Below are 21925 nucleotides of genomic sequence, written 5' to 3' on the forward strand. Positions count from 1 at the left end.
AAAAAGATGTTAATGAATCGATCAAAATGTATTAATCAAAAAATCCCATTTGTATAAATAACATTTAAAATCATATATATACGCAATATATTTGTTTCCAAATATGTAAATGTTCATTTCTGAATCCGCAAATGTTCATTTTTAAATCAGTTAATTGACAAAACTTCCTAAACAGGACAAAATGACGTTGTTTTGTGAAGAGACCAGCCAGTGACGGCTGGACTCGGGTCTACTTAAAAATTTGCAATTTGATCTAGTATAATAACTAAATATTTATTTTAGGCCAACAAAAGTCATCCCAATTAGCAAATCATTAACATCAACCCTTGAAAATCAAAACCAATTCAATGATATACAATAAAATTCAAGAACTTTTAACTGCTAGTGTGTGTGTGTGTGCGTGTGCGTGTGTGTGTGTGTGTGAGAGAGAGAGAGAGAGAGAGGAAGGAAGTAAGAAGGAAAGAGAGGGAGAACCACAACAGTAATCAGGATCACATGAGAAGACAACGTACAAAGAATCATATTTATCTAAAGTTTGGGGTATATATCATTCAGGATCTTGATTCAATCTCATTTGTACATTTTTTTTTCCCAGATTGATAGGAATTTGCCTCAAACTTTAGCCAACAAGCTATTTTGCCACACTCTATTCCATCAGAAAGAGCAATTTCATGAGTGAAAAGCCATTGCTGATCCATGATCACTATTTCTCCTAGTCACCGCTTCTTGACGAACTCGGTCTTGGCAACTGTGGACCTATAGGCTTCTGTAGTGGCTTCAATGCAGCCATGATCTCAGTAAAAGTAGGTCGCAATTTTGGATCTCTGAATATTGTGTTCACATGAAATCTTAGTTAGTATAGCAAAATGAATAGGAAACAAAATTAATTGGCATAACTGGAAGTGAATTTTAGCCGGATTATTCATGTTAAACCATCTCTTTCTTTTATAGAAGAGCTTCCACAGATCAACTTCAATCGTCATTATTAAAGGATAACACACTCAAGCTTATCCCAAGTAAATTATGATTTTGTTCAAAAATATTTCCAGGGGAAATCCATGTCATGAATAAACAAAAATTCCTATATACCACTCTCCAACTTTACCATGGCTTGACAGAAAAATGAACTAAAAGTTGGTATATAACTAAAAACGCTTCAAGGTGCATTTGACAAAGTATTAGAGCTGAAGCAAAAGCAATGAACCTTGAACATAGGAGAAGTGAATGAGAAATGATCACAAAAATGATCTACCAAACAGGGTTCAAAAACAGTGCATTTCCAAATATTATAGGTCCTACACACTCCTAGCTAGGGCCCTATCATTTCCAAAACAAAAACATCACAACAAATATCAGTACTACAACCATGTAATAACTCTTTAGAAAACTAATATCAGTACTACCACCATGTAAAAAAACTCTTTAGACCAAACATATATTTTCCACACAATATTGTTTTTAAACAACAAATCATGAATCGAAGTCCCTCTCTTCATTGTGGGGCATCATCTGCAGGTAATCTTAATAAATATAATAGAAAATACAGACTAATCTTTGAAGATTCAGTATTAGGTTTTTGTTCAAAAATATTTCAAGGGAGCTAGGGATGCAGTATTAGGTTTTTCAATAAACAAGAGAGGAAAATCAGTGCAGCTTTTATATATTTATTGAAAATTTTGACAGCTAATGAAAGACAGCTAATCAAGTAATCAAATGCAATCAGATAATAGTGGTAATTGGAGATTTGGAGCTTTGGAATAACGCAACCAGAATAAGTAGCAAGTAAATCAAATATAAATAAACAAATTATAACTAAATTGTATAAAACCTCCAAATAAATGAAGGATGCTTCAGTAACAGCAAAATAATTGCAATCATATACTCACGTTTGCCAACATTTACGAATGATATCAGCAATTGCAGGATCAATATCATCTGGAATGTCCAAACGCCGGTGCTGAAAGCCAACGGCACCAACCACCTGCATAGGATTCATGCCTCCCCATGGCTGCTGGAGAGTGCAAAGCTCCCAAAGTATAACTCCAAAGCTATATACATCGCACCTACAAGTATTAAGTCATTGATGGATTAAATCTTATACGTACTATACCCTCAAGAAATTTGTCAATGTAGGAAAAAGATATAAATTAGGGTATGTGAATTCTTAAAAATTACGCATATTATTTTCTCAAAAGGTCCAAGTGACGAAGAGTAACATAATTATCAACAGATTAGTAAAATTAAGAATTGAGACTGGGATAGATAAAACAATGTGCTAAACTAAAGGTGCATATTAAAGGTTTTCAAACATTTTTAAGATACTAGACATACTTTTCATCAGACGGTTCATTTCGAAGCACTTCTGGAGCCATCCATTCAGCCTGCAGCAAGCAAATACATTTCAGTTCTTTGCATAGCAAGTTCAAAAGAATGCGTGAGTGATGCAGCAAATGCATGTGATGAATAAAGAACACCAAAACAGCAAACAAATGAAAGAGAATAATTACGGAGAGAAATATTGAATGATAATATACATTGGCAGGTCAAAAAAACAAGGGTACTGGCCAGGATACATAGCCACACACAAGTCATTACACATGTGTTTTGTCCAAGAACAATGCATTTTCCAAAGAATATTAGGTACAGGCAAGTGCAGCACCTAGGAGGTAGGCCTAAAAACTAACATACACGATTACCTGAATGGAATCAGTCAGCCAACATCTGAACTGTAACCAAAACTAGATACAGAACGTTGATTTCAACATGAATTGATACCAGATGTTTGCGCCTGATCAGGCAACCTGCCCAATGGGATTGCACCAATCGTATTTGAAGTATTAACTGATTTCTCCTAGAATTGCATTCGTGCCAATTCAAGCAGACTTCGGGAGAAATTTCAGGAGCCTGTTTTTCATAAATTTGCGACTTTTCCAATTTGCCTAAGAATAGGTTGCTTGCAACTTTGCAAGTCAGGGTACTGTACCTAAGATTAATAGGTACTAGGAATTGGTCACTATACTTTTTACTCAAGTTCAATGGGTGCAATGGTTTAAAGAGGACATTAGCTACTCAAGTATCACAATAATAATGTATGTGAATGACAGTTAGTATTTCATTCAACAAAGATGGAGATTATCCTAGTTATGATAATTCAACTATTTTTGTACGAGATGCTTGCGATTAAGAAAATTTTGCTGTGGTTCAAATTAGTGCGAATGCTCACAAGGAGGAAATCAAAGAGGAAAATTCATGTCTTCCTATGGTGGTAGATAAATTAGATGTGGTGCAAATTGATCAACATAATTAAAATATTAAAACGGATTTAAGTAAGTAGCCAGCACACCTTGTTAGGTCATCAAAAACAAATGTTTGTCAATGATTTCGATTCTATATTCGACCCTACACCTGATTAGTTGATCAATACTTTTGGGATTGACAACTTGACAAGAGTGATATTGTTACTAGTTGTGAAGGTAAAATTGTGATTTAAAATTGTAATGTTGAATTTCCAATTTTTAATACTTTTTGGGGATTCGTGAATCGTGGTTCAAAGTATTGAGGTTTTGATCGATTCTTGCTGTTGAGATTAGGTAAAATTCAAGCAGCAATTTCTTTCAAAGAAGGTAAGAATGATACAAAATCGAAGTGTCAATCAAAGATTAATTATTTAATTAACATTTACATTTCTGGGCATGGTTAATTTACAATATAAATTAAATTTGGTCCAACTTTATCCGTCAAACATAAATTTCAGATACATAAATGCATCATGTTACAGTGGTTCATCAATTAATTAAATTGCTCAAAGTCATAGTTTTTCTAGGTTTATAGAACCAACTTGAGAGGGTTTTCAATTTGAGTTTCAGCTTTGTCGCTTGCTTATTTTACTTATCTTTAATTACAAGAGTAGTTTAACGCTAAGATCATTTCTTAGGGAGCGTTTGGTTCAGAGTATCCACAGAGAGGTAGGCTGATGTTTGTAATGACATTTAGGTCATTCCCTTTACCTTTCCCATTCCCCCAAAGTCTACTAGGTTGACTCCCCACCCCCCTCCAGGTAACTGAATTCCCTTTCTTTAGCAATGCTATTCTACCTCCATCCTCCTGACCTACCCTCACCACCACCATCCCACCACCCAACTACATAACCCACCTAAACTCCACAAATCCACCAAACCACCACCATCGACCTTCACGAAATTTACCCAACCACCACCCATAATCCCACAAAACCCCAATCCAACCCACTTGTAACCCTACTCCAACCCGCACATAACCCTAAAGGACCCTTCCCTTGCCCACTAGAAGACAAGATTTGAAGAAGAGTGAAAAGAAAGATGTATAAAAAGGGGGATGATGGTGGCAGTCTTCTTATTGGTGATCGCCGCCTCACCAAAAGGTGGGATGACGGTGGCTGATGTTAGTTGTTGGTGACCCAAAAAGATTGGGATTAATGATTGTGTTTGAAGTCTTCTTGGTGTAGTAAAGATTGTAATATTGTGGATAGATTGTTGTATTTTTGTTTCCCATTCCCCTACTTTAATCAAAACAAACAACAATAAACAAGCAGGACTTTTTCTTTCCTGACCCCAAGTATCTCTTTCTTAATCCCTTTACCTTTCTCTCTAGACAACGAAACAGCCCCCCTTAGTGTCCAGGAGGTATGCTAAGGGTTTAGTCTCAAATAACTAACGTCCAAGTGCAAGTTAAATATTTGGAAATTTGAATCATAAATTCAAGAGTACATTTGCGAGAAGTAATATCGATTTGATTGGTTCTAAACTTAAAGACACTAAACTTGTGTTTTTCAAAAACATCATTAGAGGGGTTAGGTAGTACACATCTAGACTTACACTAATATGTAGAATTATCTAGTAAATTTTGAAAGCCTAGTAATCTTTTGTTCTAAATGAAACAATGAGTTGAGAAAGTTTTTTAATTCTAGATAGTATGATCATGATTATTGTTATTGATATGTATGTCCTACATTCATAGTGAACCTATGCCATAAGATTTAATTAGTTGATTTACCTTTCGTATTTAATCACTTGTTAGGTTGTTACCATAGACATTCATATGGTACGATCTTGGCTTCTCTGTTTGCATTGTTTGCATAGTAACTGGTAGCTGGGAATTTTTTTATTTGGGGTGCAATTAGCCTTGTTGCATGGTAAAGGAAAGTGTAGGGAAATAACTAAATTGATTTATAACATAACATGAAAGGGAATAAGGCAGTTGATTGTTTTCCCCTTTCTTGAAATACCAAAAGAAGCTCCTATTTCAAGCTGTGTGGTTATAAAATTCTGACTTTTTTGTGAATTTCGATTTTCTTAGTGAGGCAAAAATCTACATTCACCCTTTAACCTTACACTTTGTTTGGATAGAAGGAATGGAAGGAAAAGAAGGGAAGAGAAAGGGAGGGAGACAAACTCTCTTGTTTGGATAAATGATTGGGGGAAGGAAGGGGCAGGAGAGGGAGGGATCCATTTTCCCTTTCTCTTTAATAAGTATAATCCCACCAAAATTGGAGAGATTTGGAGGGAAAATGGAGCTCACCTCCCCCTCCCTTTCTTCTCCTTTCCCTTCCTTCTCTTTCCCTCCCCTCCTTTCCTTCCTTATTTTCTATTTAAACAAAGCGTTAGTAATTCGGGAAGAATAATCTAAGTATTAGCGGGGGTCGAAGGGTGGTTTCCAATCTTTTAATTACTCCAACGCAGTACTTTGACCATGAATCTTTTTAATTGCATAATAGTAAAATATATAACAATTGATTTAAATAAACTACTCATTGAGAAGAATCAAACAACACCCAACATGACTATGTTATATTTCATATATTAAAAGTAATTTAATAGATTCTTTCATCTTATTAATAGTGTCAAGATTCCAAGTGATAATAACTTTTTGAAACAGAGGGAGTATTATCTTTATGTGATAAAAAATAGCTCCATATCCCTTGAATTTAAACTTCACGCAGATTTGATCCTCCAAGATTCAATCATTTCTCAAAGACACATGAGTTATAGATACTCTGCTTATGAGATTTAGATCAATATTCATATTTCGAAAGCATGACAACTGATTTACTGAAAAACAAACACATAAGATGGGTGAACTATCCAAATGAATTCATTTGCTGAGTTAAATGCCAACTCTATGACAACTGAATAATGACTTACCGTTCCTGCAGTTGAACGAGAAGAAAGATATGTGCTGTGCTTCATACGAGATAAGCCAAAATCACAGACCTAACAAAAAAGGTGTCAAATCATCAGATAAAAATCCATACATAGAGAACCGAACCATAAGAACCCAATTTAAAATAAAAACACAAAAGAGGTGAACCCAACCTTTACCACCCAATTCTTATCAACAAGAAGATTTGGAGATTTCAAATCACGATGAACAATAACAGGTGAACATGTATGAAGATAATTCATACCCCTCGCCTGAAATGGAACTTCAAATACTGTCATTGAGTGTCTATTACAATTGGCTGATTAAATTGTACAAACACTAGACGAAGGAAAGACACTTACAGCGTCAAATGCCATCCTTAAACGCCGCCTTTCATCTAATTGATTGTTAGGTCGGTGAAGTAATCTGTACAAACTACCCCTGCAAAAAAGAAAAGGGTATTATACCAAGTATACAGCCACATCTCTGGAATTTGAATTTTTATTTATTAAAAGGTAGTCCTGTACAAAAAATAAAGATCCTTACAACTATAGAGACATCCCAAAATGAAGTTGCTTTTTTTACAAGTTAAAGGCTTAAACATACATTCGTTTTTCTCCCCCCATCACCTTAAACCTTTTTTGTAAATAAAACATAAGCATATTAGGAAACCAAGTAGGTGTCACTCAGGTCTTATGACAAATTGTGGAAAAAAACAAGTCCTACAACTATCATGTAGTAATTCATCCACAATACATAGAAAATTCAGGTGTCCTTCATAGCCTAGTACTAGCTTGCAACCATATAATAATCTCCAAACACAAAATTATTTAAAAGTTTGATGAGGGGAGCCTCCGTTACTAGAAAGAGGGGGGAAAAAGTTATTCCTTCGAAAAAGTGATTAAAATAGAAAAGCAAAAAAAAAAGCTGACCAATAAAATCTGCCATGTGGCATTTAAATCTTTTTATCCGGTTAGGGACTGATTTGGGTAGATAACCCAGTATTTGGGACCATATCTTACTTCACTAAGAAAAACGAAGACCAAGTGAATATGAATGATATCTAAAAAGACATGCATCACAAAGATGTCGAAGATGATGCTGAAGCAGATCAAGTAAACAATAAGGCTGCAATAGGTAAGTTTTCTACCTAAACCAAAGCATGAAATTCTTCACCATGATGTTCAATTGAATGAAATTTATTGCTAACAGTTTCAAGTGTTTTATTAGGGAGTACCAAGTCACGTATACAATCAAGAATCCCAAGCTTGTACATGCATACCAAAATTTGGTTCGTTCAGAATTGAAAAATATTACACTTTTAAAGGTCACAATAGAAAGAGAGCATACCTATGAAGGAACTCTGTAACAATGGATAGATTTGGTGGACGAGTAATAGCTCCCATGAACAGAACAACATTTGGATGTCTTAGTCTTTTCATGATACGAACCTAGTCATGAGAAGGTGTATATTATCCACTGACAATGTAGACCCAATTAAACAAAAAAAAAATCATTAAATGACCCTACATCAGAGGCAAGGTAGGTTTATCTTAAATATATGCAGCATTACCCTTGACAATTTGAACATTTCATCATATATGTTTAACAATAAGAATCTATAACGAGTGTAAAGTTCTCATCTTAGAGGACATGTATAAGGGAATCTTAATTTGCAGCCTGAATTTCATCAAATATTATTTGCCAGATCTAGTGAGAAAAGCAATAATATTCAAGCTCGATTAAAATTCAACTGTTATTCCAAATACAGCACACGTAGCAGAATTATTGTTCTATAAGGTTCTCTTGGAAACTTGGGTCTATTGTATTGATTAACACTTTCATTCTTTGTAAGAAAATGAGATCATGAAAATTTAATACTTCGTATAAATTATGGCATTCGGAAAATACTTGAAACAATTCCACAACAAGAGAAGTTAACTTGAGTATTACTCTGTTAAGAAAATTGACAACTTTGACCCCTTCTTTTGATCTGATTTTAACCTATAACAAGTATAAGCAAATAACAGCTATCTTGTCTTAGCATTTTGAATTTTGACCATTCAGAAATTCAGCATTTCAAAGTGCCCTCAAGCCTCAAGAGTTAAGTCCCAAAATGTGTTATTTATTCAAAGATGGATGTGACCTCATTGATAAGAAAGAAAAACAGAATATCAAAGGAAAAATATGAGGTAAGAGAAAATGGAACTGAAGAAAAGAAGAAAAAAGAATTGAAGGGTGAATTCAGCTGCTCAGATTATTTTCACCTTCCCAAATCTGACCCATAACCCATTTCTGCACCCCAGTCTTGTTTGTTGACACAGGTGTAGCTGGGTAAATTAGTGTACCCACTCCAGGTTATAAGATTTCAATTTTCATCTAAAAAATCTTTAAATTTTTGTTCATCAGCAAACTCGCTTAAGACTATTAAACCAGTTTTGATCATGTAAATCTAGCATAGCATTTGAATGAGAATCACAATAAACCTGCAATAATGACACAAAATAGTGCTAAAATGTAACACAAAGCCAAAACTTGACAGTACCAAGAGTAGAGATACATAGTCAGGAGAAATGAAAATTAGAGATTTGTAAGATACTGTGATTGCTCTGCCAAATGCACTTAAAACGTGAAAGGGTTGGATATTTACCTCACTTTTAAATTCTTCAAGAGACTCCCCGTAAATGTCTTGGTCTAAGAACCTCTTAACAGCTACTTCCTGACATTCGAAATTGAGAAAATATTTCAAAGATTACGATGCATTAAGATGGAAAATATTAATTCCAAATAAACCATGCAAAGAAAACATAAAGACAACAAAATAGCTTGAAAGAGATAAGATAAAGGCCACAGCAAGAAGCGCAAACAAACTTAACAGCAATTTTCCTTTAAGTCATTACAGCTTTCTTTATCAAAATGACATTCAACACTGCTGCTTAGACCAAAACCAAATCGATGAATTCGGACATAAGAGACATCCTCCAATTTGACCCAACAATCGAACTTGTTTCCAAAACTTGATGGGGCTGTTTGGTATGGAGATGTCAGGAAAGGGAAAGGTACTTAACACCCTTATTTCACTAAGATGTTTGCAGGACTACAGCTGCTCATCAAATAACTGATCAAATAATATTAGACAAATCCACATGTTAAACCACACCTTAAGAGTATGGTAAAACCATGTAGTTACTAAGAAACCTATACAGATAACTAACAAGCCCTTAAGTTGTCCATGACCTAAGTCATACAGGAGACTAACGCAAATTTTCAAAAGGAGCCTAGATTAAAGCCAAAAATAAAATCTCTAGGTTTGTCATTACTTCATATCCGGGTACAAATCAGCCACTGTACTGAGATGTACCTTTGCTGACTTTGTAGCTCTACATTTCAAACTGTTTAATTTTTATTTCAATCAGTTACATGCTTCACTGTTCCAATTGCCACTTCGATTCTCATCTTGTTTCTCATCTCCATAATAACTTAAACTTGACATTCCCAATCGCAGACTTCATTTCTCATCTTGTTTCTTCATTTTTCCAATGTTCTTCTTAATCACGAGATAAGCATGTACTTTATTTTTATTTTTTTTCCAATATATAAACCTTTTTATCAAAAGGAATGTAAAGTAGTAGAAATCATAGCAGATATGTGAACTCTCCTCTCTGAGATTTTATTACAATATAATGCCATGTCAATCATACAAAGCGTCATCGGGAGAAACCTGACGAAATTTTCTTTAAAGCGGCACCAAAGGAAAACCTGATAAAAATACTCTACCCCAAAAAACTCACCCTGTACATTATAAAGAAAAATCTGTATATGAGGCAGTAGTCTTAAACCCAAATAAAATATTGGGCAGACTTACCTCCAAAGAAACTTCCTCATCTAATTCCCTCCAAAAAATACACAGGAAACATTAAAATGCACCAAATATTAAGTGAAAAGACCAACCCTAAAGAGGACCACGACACTGTATTGTTCATCTCTATTTCAGCAAAAATCTTTATTCTTCCGTGCCATTGCCAATTATGTAATTTGAAACCCCAATCTATTGAAATATCATACTTCCTCCGTTTCTTATTAGTTGACACGTTTTGACTTTAGCACTATTCATACACTCCCCTTTAACCATGTTTTGTGATTTATATTTAATGAAAAATATAGTCATGTGGGGTCTAGTTAGATTCGTCACGATATATATTTTCGAAATATCAACTTTTTATAATTTTTACTTATCGGTAATTAAAGATATTAACGTTTTGATTTGTGCATTGGCAAACGTGACTAAAGAAACGTGTCAACTAAAAAGAAACGGAGGTAGTATATTTTAGAGCAGGAAACAGTAATCAGAAAGTCCTTTCCCAAACCCAGCTTTTCAATTATCTTAAAGCACCACCATGGGCACCATCCTTTACAATAACAATTACATTTAACACCTTCGTAGGTTTTAGATGTTGATTATCTGGTCAAATGTTGAAGGAATCTACTTCAGCCATTTATAAACAAAAAACAAAAGAAAAAATGAACTCCTGGAGACAAAAGTATGTAATGTGATTCCTTGATACACAAGTATAGATGCAATTAGATGTCAAAATCAGCATATACTCCCTCCGTTTTTAAATACTTGCCCCATTTCTCCATGCGCGGAGTTTTAGGAGATATTGGAGAAAGTAATAAAATATTGAGGTAGTGGGATTGGTGGAAAAATAAAAATTGTAAAAATCAAAAGTAGTGAAGAGAATTGAAGGAGAGAATATGAAATTAAAATTGTTGGGTCCACTTGGTGAGAGAAATTAATTAAATATTGTAAAATCTTTAAATAAGGAAATAGAGCAAGTATTTAAAAACGGAGGGAGTATTACTTACAGTTCCACGCCAATCTCCGCGATAAACTTCTCCATATGACCCTACAAGTGCAAAGAAAAGAAGAGAAAATGAATTTAACTAAAAATAGGTGAATACAGAATTCCTGAAAAACAAAGTGTAATGTCTAGTACCAAGTCCGATACGCTCACCCAAGGTGATTTCCTCCCACGAAATCTCACAATCGGACACATCATCTGGCATTTCAGATCTTACACTGCTTGCACTATCTCCCCCTGCTGACCTATCAGATGTTCTGTCCTCTGAATTTGCTCCAGAAGTGTCTCGCTCCTTGCCAGAACCACGCAGATCCTCACTAGCATCATCTCCTTCCCCGATCCTTGAGCCAACCATTTCATTGAAGAAACCAACATCTCCATCCGGTGAACGAGGAGAAGCATCCATATGTTCATACTGCTTACCAACAGCAGCAGTTGTTGCTACCACAGCGGCAGCAGTAGCAGTTGCAGCAGCTGCAGCAGGGAATTCAAACTTTGGATCAGGGCTCGATTTAGCCACAGCAACTACCATGGATGAGGCAATAACAGCAGCAGCTGCTGCTGCAGCTGCTGAAACAGGAACATTCTTCCCATAAATTACTGGAGTCGCATCAGATTGCATTACAAAAGGATTTGTGCTACGTTTTCCAGCATTTACTACTACGTGGTCAATCCCGGAATCTTGTACGGGCTTTAAACTTTCCAATTGCAGGCTAGGAGTAGCCCTTGGTGGCTCTTTATAGAGAGGCAAAGGAGGCAAGAATTTTGGTTGAGCAGAATTATCCAGATTATTAGGCTTTCTGCTTTCCAGCCTCTTTTTATTTTCCTGCCTTCTTTCTCCTTCAGTCTTAGTAAAAGTGACTGATACATCTGAATGATCTGAATAAACTTCAGTGAACAAATTGGGTGGAGCAACAACTCCACTTTCGAGCAACACGTCATGGAGTTTTTGAGCTAATTGGGGATTTTCTTTGGCAGCATCAATCATGTATTGTGAAACATCCTTCACCTTCATTTTTCGAGCCGCTGGTGAACTAACTCCTTCTGTCCAGGAAGGGGATCTTGCATGTGAAATAGGATATTGACTTCTAGACGGAACCACCTCTGTAGGTAGCTTTTTGACTTCACTAGGACTGAACTTAGTAGATGTATGCACTTCGTCATCACTAAATCCTGGTCTGACAAGGTTAGCAGAAGCTGTGGAAGCAAGTCTGTCACTGGGATCTTCTATCCTAACAGGCTGCTTCTTTAAGTACATCTTCTCATCTAGTGTACCACAATCTGATGGCTCATCAAATGAACTCACTGCCTCACTGCTACCAGTGCCCATATTTGACTCAATGTCCCGGGACAAAGGACTAGTAGAAGATAGGGAATCCGCATAGTCAACATGGGTAACTGCCATATCGGATGGAATCAGTGTTCCTGGATCAGACATTAGATCAACAATGAATTCCCTGAAATAAAAAATTAAAGGTTAGGCTACTAAAAGTTTTGTGAACCTTGAAGTAGAACGAAATTTTTGGAAGAAAAATAATATTACCAAAAGCTTTGTAGCTTCACTTCTCTATTTCCTTATTAGAATAAAATAAATATAAAAATAAAATAAAAAAATAAAAAAATAAAAAATAAAAACTACACTCAAGGGATTAACTTGCTTTGATTTACCCATTGGACACAAGTCACTAGCCAAAGTGTCATCAACATTCCATCCCAATGCATGGAGAATAGAGAAAATTGGCAGTGCTTTTGTAGTGTAACCATATGCAACATAGAGCATTTGGATGCCAAACAATACGAGCAACCTACATTTTTCAAAAATGAAAAGTAGGACCCCATAAAACTGGACAACACTCCAAAGTAATAAGCAAATGATCAATTACAAACCTATTCCCAAAGACTTGTACCAAAATCCAGAACTCCTCAGTCCCTTCATCAATTAAAATTTAAAAAAAAAAAAGTAGTCCAGCTTAGATGCTACATTTGGTTCACCAGAGCATGTAAACCATACATCCTAAAAAGCCCAAACTTCTCTACTTTAATCCACCTCACCCCCGCCCAAAAAGGGATTTTGTTCCCCCATTTCTCAGGATTCGCAATAATAGAAAATTAAAAACCAACTACCAGAATTCTCATTATGAAACCACTTGAGGTACGAGAACGTGCACCAAATATGACGCGAGAAAATATATAGAAGATAAGAGTAAGAAAAATATATAATAAAATAATGCACTAAATAATTTATTCAATTACAACCTCCAAAGTAGTCCGAAACAAATCCTATTTCAGCCCAATAATAATCCAAAGTTCTGCAAGTTAATTATAAAACCTATATGTTAGAAAGTTCATTACCAAATGTCAAGAGTTATAGAGTAGTACACTTCTTTAAGCCTTTAAATCACCTCCATAAAGTAGTGAACAAAAATGATAATAATTTCCTAGAATCTGACAATTGCAATCAAACAAATCACAAGCATGAAGTTTGATTTGAGTTAGCTACTGCAAAAGAGCCAAATCCACACCAGAGGATGATATGCCATTGATAAATTCTGATTAAACAACTATGCAGACTTCAAATTGGAAAGCATCACCTCCATTAAGTTTTCAATACTTCTTTATTGGACTATGGAGAACAAACAAAAGCCACAAAGCAAGCTTTCTGAACATTTTCATTGTACAAAAAACTTACACACAGTGTCCTTACCTTCCATCATCAATCCTTACAAAGCTCACTGCAACATCGTCAAAGCCTGTATATAACTGGCCTTTAACTAAACGACATGGAATATCCACACTGTCGGCTAAAACCTTCACAAATAGATTAAACGAAAAGACATGTCAAGGATATAAGAATGAGGAATTGCAACACAAAATAAACAACAATTAATAAATTAAAAGGAAAAAAATCTCTACGACTCAAGCTTAGGAAATAGAGTTTAATTTAATTTAGACTGTCTTCCTAATGTGTATCAATTTAGGCAGCAACCACAAGATCATAAGCGTTAACGGTTGCCTATAGATTCTCTATGACGGCTAAAAGCAGATTCTCTATGAGACTTTGACTGCTACGTTTTGGCAGTAAAGTGTAGGATCTAAAAAAAAATTATTGAACTTAAAATTTTGGCTATCTTCCTAATGCCTCGAGTTTTTATTCAACAGCTACAAGATTCTGAAAACATTAATGATTCTCTACAAATTAAATTTACAAGTTGTCAAACACCAGATGATGCTAGAAACTACTATCTAATCAGGTATTAAATTCGTATTATTGATTTTTTCTGCATTGTTTAAGTAGATATAAAGCAAGAAAAAATTACTGCATTAGCTTAATCAGTGTAATTGAACCAATAACAACCTTCCCACGTTTGAGAGGTGGAAATACTCTCCCAAGATTGATCCCATAACAAATTTCTCAATACTTCTCTTTCTATAAGCTTTGCAAATTATTGCAACTCTGCATAACTGAAGTCCCCTTTCTTAGTTGACATATTCTTCTTACGGCCATCATAGCTAGCTTTTCTGTGGGTTTATTAGCCTGCAATTGTGATTCTTCCTGTTGTATGTAACCAGATAAGAAGAGTTGAGTCGGTTCCTTGCAGATGAATAAGAACCCCAGAGCAACCAGACTTAAGCTTTCATTGGATTCTCTTAAGAGAACATTCATACAAACGCGGCTTAAAATTAAGGAAATTTTGACATTTGCTACCAGGAAAAACACCTCGCTTCATATTTGCTATCGGTTTAATTTTTTTTTTTACTTTGCTACCACCTAAATCAGAGTTTGTTAAATTTCACTACCACTTAACGGAATCCGTTACGATTCCGTTAAGTTAATTAAAAGAAAAAAAAAATAAAAAAAGAAACAACCACTAAGCCACCCCTCCCCCTCCCCCCCGCCAGCGATTCCCAATTTGGGTTTTCTCCTGTGACCAACAATGGCGATTACACGGAGGTCCGCCGTTGCCAAACACCAACTTCAGGCAACTCTTCCACCTCTTCCTCCGCCGCCCCCTGTTGCCGAATTCACTCCCAAATCAAACAACAACTCCCAAATCAGTTTGACCGAAATACTCCCAAATCGATTAGCTGCGAAATTTGAGGCGATTATCAATTGCGGGTTGTGATCAGAAATTGGTTGCGGGTTGTGATAAATTGATGGTGGTGGCGTGCTGCTCGCGGTGGCTTGAGGTGGGTTGTGATGGTGGTGGCGGTTGCTGCAATTGTTAGGTGCGTGGCTGCCTGATTTTGCAAGTAATTGTGATTTTATCTTCCCAAATCTTTTGTTCGCTGCTTTGTTTTTCCTCCATTATTGGAGCTCATGGTAGAGTAGTGCTTTCTCTCTCCTTGTACTCTAGTTAATTCGTGTAATTTGTGCTTTCTCTCTCCTCATACTCTAGTAAATTTGTGTTATTCATTTGTATAATTTGTGAATTAATTTACAATTAATTTTTTATTTAATTTAATTTTAAGGGGGATTTTTTGTGTTTGTGTTTGTGAATTGGTAGGTATGGCTTCAACTGGGAATCTAAATCAACAACGGCAACAGTAGCGCCGCCGCAGCAACAAGCACAGGTGGCAGCGGTGGTCAAAAGGGAGGGGGGTTGGCTGCATAGGTGGGGGAAAGGGAAGGAGGGGAAAAGGGAGGGGGGTTGGCGCCGGCCACCGGCAGCAGGAGCTAGGAGGGGGGCTGGCAGGGAAGGTGGCTGGGGATGGAAGGGTGGCTGAACGGTGGTTGGGCCCCTCTAACTGAAATAGTAACGGTGTAAGGCATCGGGTAGTAACATTTAACAAATTCTGATTTAGGTGGTACTAAAGTGAAAAAAAAAAATTTAACCGGTAGCAAATGTGAAGCTAGGTGTTTTCCCTGGTAGCAAATGTCAAAATTTCCTAAAATTAACTCCCCGTGAATTTTCAATTCTTTTGCACTGTTGCGCTCTAACAGACAAGCATGATTTATCACAAAAAAAAAAAAAAAAAAAAAAAAAAAAAAAAAAAAAATTAAGCAAGGGAGAGACTGCAGAACTTCATATGCAGTAATTCACATCACAAAAAAAACAAAAAACCTTTTGGTATCGTATGTTCATTATTCTCAGATTGATGTAAGATCATGGTGGTCCAGTTCAACGGCAAGATGAAAGAAAGATCAACACTAAATAACTATGAAGATATTCATGAAAATTCAAGATAAGGCTGTAATTGTTGATGTACAAGTTTTGCAGAATATTGGATTACAATCATCATATTTAAATTTTTAATTAATGCCTCAATAGCAAGTATAAAGCTAGACTTAGGCTTAATTTTGGGGCAAATTTGAATAGAAGAGAGCCGGGATTGAAGTAAGTACCTTGAATAGTAAAGCACGATGACGAGCCAGTCCAATTGTTAAAGAACCTAGCGGCAACACCATGCTCCTAAGAGTTGACTTCAAACTATAACTAAGGCTTTTCCATGCTCTTAACATGTTTTCCGGTTCCCCAACGGGTCCACCCATGTAGTCAGATACCATAGTCGCAAGTTGTCGCACTAGTGCAGAATCACCTAGAAGAAGAGGTTCTGACCTTGCCTTGACAGCAAAAATAAGGGCCTTCTGTTCAAGCTTAAGCAGATTAGCATCATCAGCCCTGTTGACCAAAATTGCTTCCCAACTAATACCTTCAGATACTGGTGTTGCTTGAAGGTCAACAAGGGTAGGCATCCTCGATGACTCACAGCCAGTGATCACACCGTAGAAGTCATAGAAACCATCCAAGATCTTGTCATTATAGCTAAGAGCATTGTAATTCTGTCAGGCATGGACAAATCTAAGATATGAGACAGGTTAGAAAAGAATACAAGAAGACACATCAACCTCATAACAGTAAAGCAAGTTGTTGTAGTAAAAGATTGAGTTATTGCTATAATGCAGTACATATACCCAAATTTATTTTGGTAATTCGCTTAGATGCATGATAACGAAAAATGGCCAACCACAAATTGTTAAATGAATCCAAACTAAAATTGTAATTCTGGCATTAAATTAGTGTTCACTGTCTTGTATTCTTTCAAGAATTTTCTTCACCCCATAGCATCCGGATGTATTAACACTATTAAGTGTCTTTTTGTTCTTTTTCTTTGAGTTAAAGGGTTGTTGTTTGTTCCTAGCCTTCCGATTATAACAGAATAACACCCACTTGATTTCTTAATAAATGTTTTTATTGCTTGTCTTCAAAATTATGAAACCATGACAACCCTTTGCAACTGATGAAGTTTAATACTAAAATCCCTTCTAAAAAAGATAATAAGCATGCACGACCACTTTCCAGGAAATTTATTTCCATTTAGTTAGCTGCTATGAAATCTAGAGAGATAGGTGGGAATGAAGCTGGATGTATCGTGTTATTCTATCCTTTTGATAAAAGTTTAAAAGGTGGTTGTCTATCACTAGCTCTCCCTTATGATAATGAGTAACACTCCCTTCGCCCCTTGATGTCATTTATATGCATGTCACTATTGCTTGTCATAACAAAACTGAGAAACCGAGATAGCTCAATTTGACTGATGAAATTCTAGTACAACATCCCTTCCACAAATAAAGTTAATAAGCATGCATGAACACTTTTCGGGGAGTTCATTTTCATGTAGTTGCTAAAGAAAAAAAAATGTATTGGACAGAGATTTCATCAACAATTAAAATTCAATCATAACGTATTAAATCACTATTGTGCAATAATATTGTCCTAGTACGAGCAATCTGCACTCCATAGTGATCTTTCATACATCCAACTGAAATTAGAAAAACCAATAACTACAATGATCACTTTACAATAAATATAACCATACAAAACCATCAGCCATGGTGCAAGAATACGGCCACAACCTTTCGGTTAGGCCATATTGTAAAGGATTTTTATTGACCAAACCAAAAATAATCCAATTCAGTATAGGGAATTAAAACCTAAAATCATTTTACATCCCTACTCTAAATCATGTGGCTTTGAATGTTACATGACTTACATCCCATGTTTCACTCAATAGATTATTTGCTATTAAAAGATATAGTTAAAGATCCCCCATGTCTCCCGCAATAATGGTTGTAAGCCTCTAATAATCTACTCTAACAATTCTAATAGCGTTAAATCAAGAGAAATTCTTAATACTTTAAATCAAGATAAAGGGGTATCTATAAGGGGAGTTCCATGAGGCAAAAGCTAAATGTGAAGTAGACAAAGACCAAATTGGGTTGTCTAAGTTTAGTATTTAAAGTGGTATATGGAAGGACTAGGGGATTTTATATGAAGGCGTTTGTATTACCATCGATGATAGACTATTAACAGGCGTAATTGAGGTATACATAAAGAGTAATTGACTGATGAGAGTAAAGTGAGTAAAGAGATCATGACTACTAAAAGTGCTAATGCACCCGACGATGGTAAGGTATCCTTGAAACATTAGTCTTGCGAGGAATTTGGTGAGGCGGTACATGATATTTCACATTCAAAGACACTATTTATTGGTGGAAATCATAATGGCTATATGTGGGTAAGATATAATAGTTTCAAAAGTGTCCATGGAGAGTTTGATTATGAAGGAAGTGATAAAGGAGAGAACATGTTGGATTTTAGTCCAATCATATGACTTGTTCTAGTTAACATATGGTTTGCAAACCAAGATTCTCATCTAATGACGTTCCAAAGTGGAGCAAATGAAATCAAAATAGACTTTTTCCTTGTAAGAATACTGATGTAAGGTTATTTCTAGGAGTGTTGCTGATGTGAGGTTATTTCTGGGAGTGTTGCTACTCAAGATAGAATCTTAGTCTCAATTTCCATATGAACACAAGTTTAAGGTGGAGGAAAATTCAAGGTGAATCAACAACAAGATGGTGTATCTTAATAAAAGTTAAAGGTGGACCAGACTTAATTGAAGGTTAAGAGAAGTTAATTTAGAGTGGCTGATGTTCTAGGATAACATTGGTGATGATGAAATAAGGACTTAAAAGTAGCTGTTAACCAGAAAAAATGAGATAGTTATTTGGCTTAGGGAAAATGTAAGAATGACATGTGCATTGTAATATAAGGATACTAAATTACTAACATTAGAGAAGTGCTTCAACAAGCAAATGGAAGGGTGTGATGGTGGGTGAGAAGTTACAACAAAGTAGATTCAAATTTTGGCTATTTATAAGATAGACAAATGTTACTTGAGGACCTTTGTAGGTGAAGTGGAACAAGAATAAAGATCATAGGATTCAAAGGGATACTTTGATGACTTTTTCAATGGAAATCAAGTGGTTGTGACAAGATTCATTCCAATTGAACCATGAAGTAAACTGCAAATATATACGAACAACTAAAGTAGAAGCATAGAGGGCATTGAGATGAATGAACCTAAATAAAGTAGTTTGTTGAGGTGGTAATCCTTATAAAGGTTCAGACTTTGGAGATAAAGGGGGAAGGACTAATAAATACCCTTTTATGGGAATTCAGAAGTCAATGGAGATTGAAGACGACTTAGATGGAAATAGTTCAAAAATGATATGAAGAATTTGGGTTCCTGAGTGCATGAAAGAAAATGTAGAAGAGAATCTACATGATAGGATACGATGAAATGATAATGCTAGATGGATTCAAAATTGTACGATGAGATATCATTCTCATTAACGTTCGATCTAGGCGGTGGAGGCATGGTACAAAAAAACGATTGCATCGTTTCATGGGCCTCATTTTAAAAGAAAATCAATTGATTGAAATGAAAATATGAAATCATCCATAATTGAAAAACCCACAATCTTGTCTGATAAAACTTTTCAACCCTGTATTGAATATTAAATCTAGTGTTTCACTTAAAAGTTGCTGAAATGCCTCTCTACTAGTGGCTCCACATGTCAACTATGCTACTATACATTTTTAACAGCATGCCACTACTATCAAATCCTTAAAGTACTTTGAAATGTAATTCACATCACAAAAATTGTGACACTGTCCCAAAATCAATAAATCATGTTCGTGCCCGCGATCACGGCTGAAACCGTATTTTCGAACCATGGGTCAGGGTTTTGAGCCACAAGGGAATTATGTCAAGTCATTTATTCAATGAAGTGGTGAAGCCCTCAAGGCCTTAAGTGAGAGAAGAAAATTCAAAGATTACAATAACACTACACTTGTGATAAGAAGACCATCTTATAAGATGAGAAAAGAGTTGTAAGCCAATGGACAATGTCAGTGAACTTCTAGCTTTTCTTGCTTTGATGTGGTAAGGTTCAACGACAGTGTTCCAGATTTAGGTTCATAATAGTGTAAACGCCGGCCAATGTAATGACACATTCAATTAAGCTTCTAGACAAGAAATATGCTAGTTCAGCATAAAGACAATACGAAATCAATCAAACAGCATGATGCGCAAAAATAGTTTGCAGACATAAAGAAAAATAAAATAAAATCAAAATCATAAAAACAAATTACCACATAATCAAACAGTGCTAAAATCATGCAAGAAGCAAACACAATATGCCACATTTCAATCAGGGATTAACACAGCATCAATTCCAATTCCAAATTTGTCATTTCATCAAGGAGCAAATAATCTTTTTCAAAAAGGCAAACTCCAAAACTTGATCATACACACACTCAATAAGCGAAACAGCGAGTCATAGTTCAAAATAATCACAGAAGCCTGGAAACTTACCCAGTACCTATATGCAACAACTTCTGCAGGAGTATTCTCTGGTGCAAAAGAGCCTAAACTAATTTGCTTCACTGCTTCAATCTGAACAGCCTCAGGATCTTCCCTAGCACTCATTTCCATAGCTAATTGGATTTGATATTCTTCCTCAATGTCAGGATCCTTCGCATTACTAGACTCCGAGTCGCGCCTTGCAACCACATCCGAACCAATACTCAAACCACAACTGCTGGCAGAATCTAAGTGTTGTTGCTCCATTATATTATCTTGTGCCTTAGCATTCGACGAAGACGGGGAACTACCACCCTTCCTATTAGTAACTGTATGAAACCATCCAGCCAAAGTAGTAAAGGGTTTATTATGCTCAAATAGTTGGTGTGCTTGTGAATGAGGAGATGGTCCAGCATTCAACTTACTCGATTTCGAAGAATTACTACTATTGCTAGCACTATTATTGTTAGACCCTTCTATGTCTTCACTTTGTTTTGGCACAATATTCAGTTTCTTCAACAGATTCTTCATAGTATTTACTAGAGCAGCAATAACTATTGATAAAGATATAGAAATCTGGCCATATACACCTCCATTGTCTTTGACCAAGCATCAACAATTACCCAGAAAATACACTGATTCAAACTCTATTTAAAGATTAAGAAGATACACCCAAATAATCACTCCAAAATACCGCGAAAATAAGGAAAAACTATATACCACTCCATGAATCTAAGAGCTCTATTATTTCTTCCTCAAAAATTAACAATTTTCTGATGCCAAAATCTTGATTCAATCAAACCCTTTTCCTCACAACTTACAAAACCCACAACAGTAAGCAAATTTGTTGACTTCAAATTCAGCAAATAAATATATAATCACTCAATCTGAAACTTGATAATGGAGTACCCTTTATTTTATGAAATCGGCTTCAAGTTTATTGAAATTTATACTCAAGCAATTTGGATTTTGCCTTTATAATTTGAGAATTTCGAGAAGAGAAAGATGAAGAACAATACTCAAATGAAAAGAGAAGAGAAAAACAAAAAAAAGGGAAAAAAATAATTTGAAGGACAAGTCTTTGATAAGGGCCAAAGGAGAAGGTGACATAAGTTCAAGACGAACAAGTGGGATGGAAGGGACCCAGTGACCCACTAGAGTTGAAGGCACACCAAGTGCAAAGGATTATTATAAATGTTTTATTTTATTATTATTATAAATTAATTATTATTTTT

General features: G+C 35.6%; 1 protein-coding gene across 2 annotated transcripts; it reads right to left on the reverse strand.

Annotated features, from left to right (window-relative positions):
• Nucleotides 1-496: 496 nt before the first annotated feature.
• On the reverse strand, nucleotides 497-21756 carry LOC145599377 (putative serine/threonine-protein kinase SIS8). 2 transcript variants are annotated; one of them, XM_081655766.1, is made up of 13 exons: nucleotides 20703-21756; nucleotides 16384-16821; nucleotides 13744-13847; nucleotides 11175-12496; nucleotides 11044-11084; nucleotides 8828-8896; nucleotides 7528-7628; nucleotides 6540-6618; nucleotides 6351-6449; nucleotides 6180-6248; nucleotides 2332-2381; nucleotides 1887-2063; nucleotides 497-824 (listed from the first exon to the last, which is right to left on the reverse strand). In XM_081655766.1, the coding sequence occupies exons 1-13, from the start codon at nucleotides 21219-21221 to the stop codon at nucleotides 713-715; spliced, it is 3180 nt and encodes a 1059-aa protein (XP_081511892.1). In that variant the 5' UTR covers nucleotides 21222-21756; the 3' UTR covers nucleotides 497-712. The 2 variants fall into 2 exon arrangements, with proteins under 2 accessions (XP_081511892.1, XP_081511893.1); XM_081655767.1 differs by having other exon boundaries at nucleotides 16384-16840; nucleotides 20703-20807.
• Nucleotides 21757-21925: the final 169 nt, after the last annotated feature.

Source organism: Chenopodium album, chromosome 20, assembly GCF_948465745.1.
Source record: "Chenopodium album chromosome 20, dcCheAlbu1.1, whole genome shotgun sequence".
NCBI lineage: Eukaryota > Viridiplantae > Streptophyta > Magnoliopsida > Caryophyllales > Amaranthaceae > Chenopodium > Chenopodium album.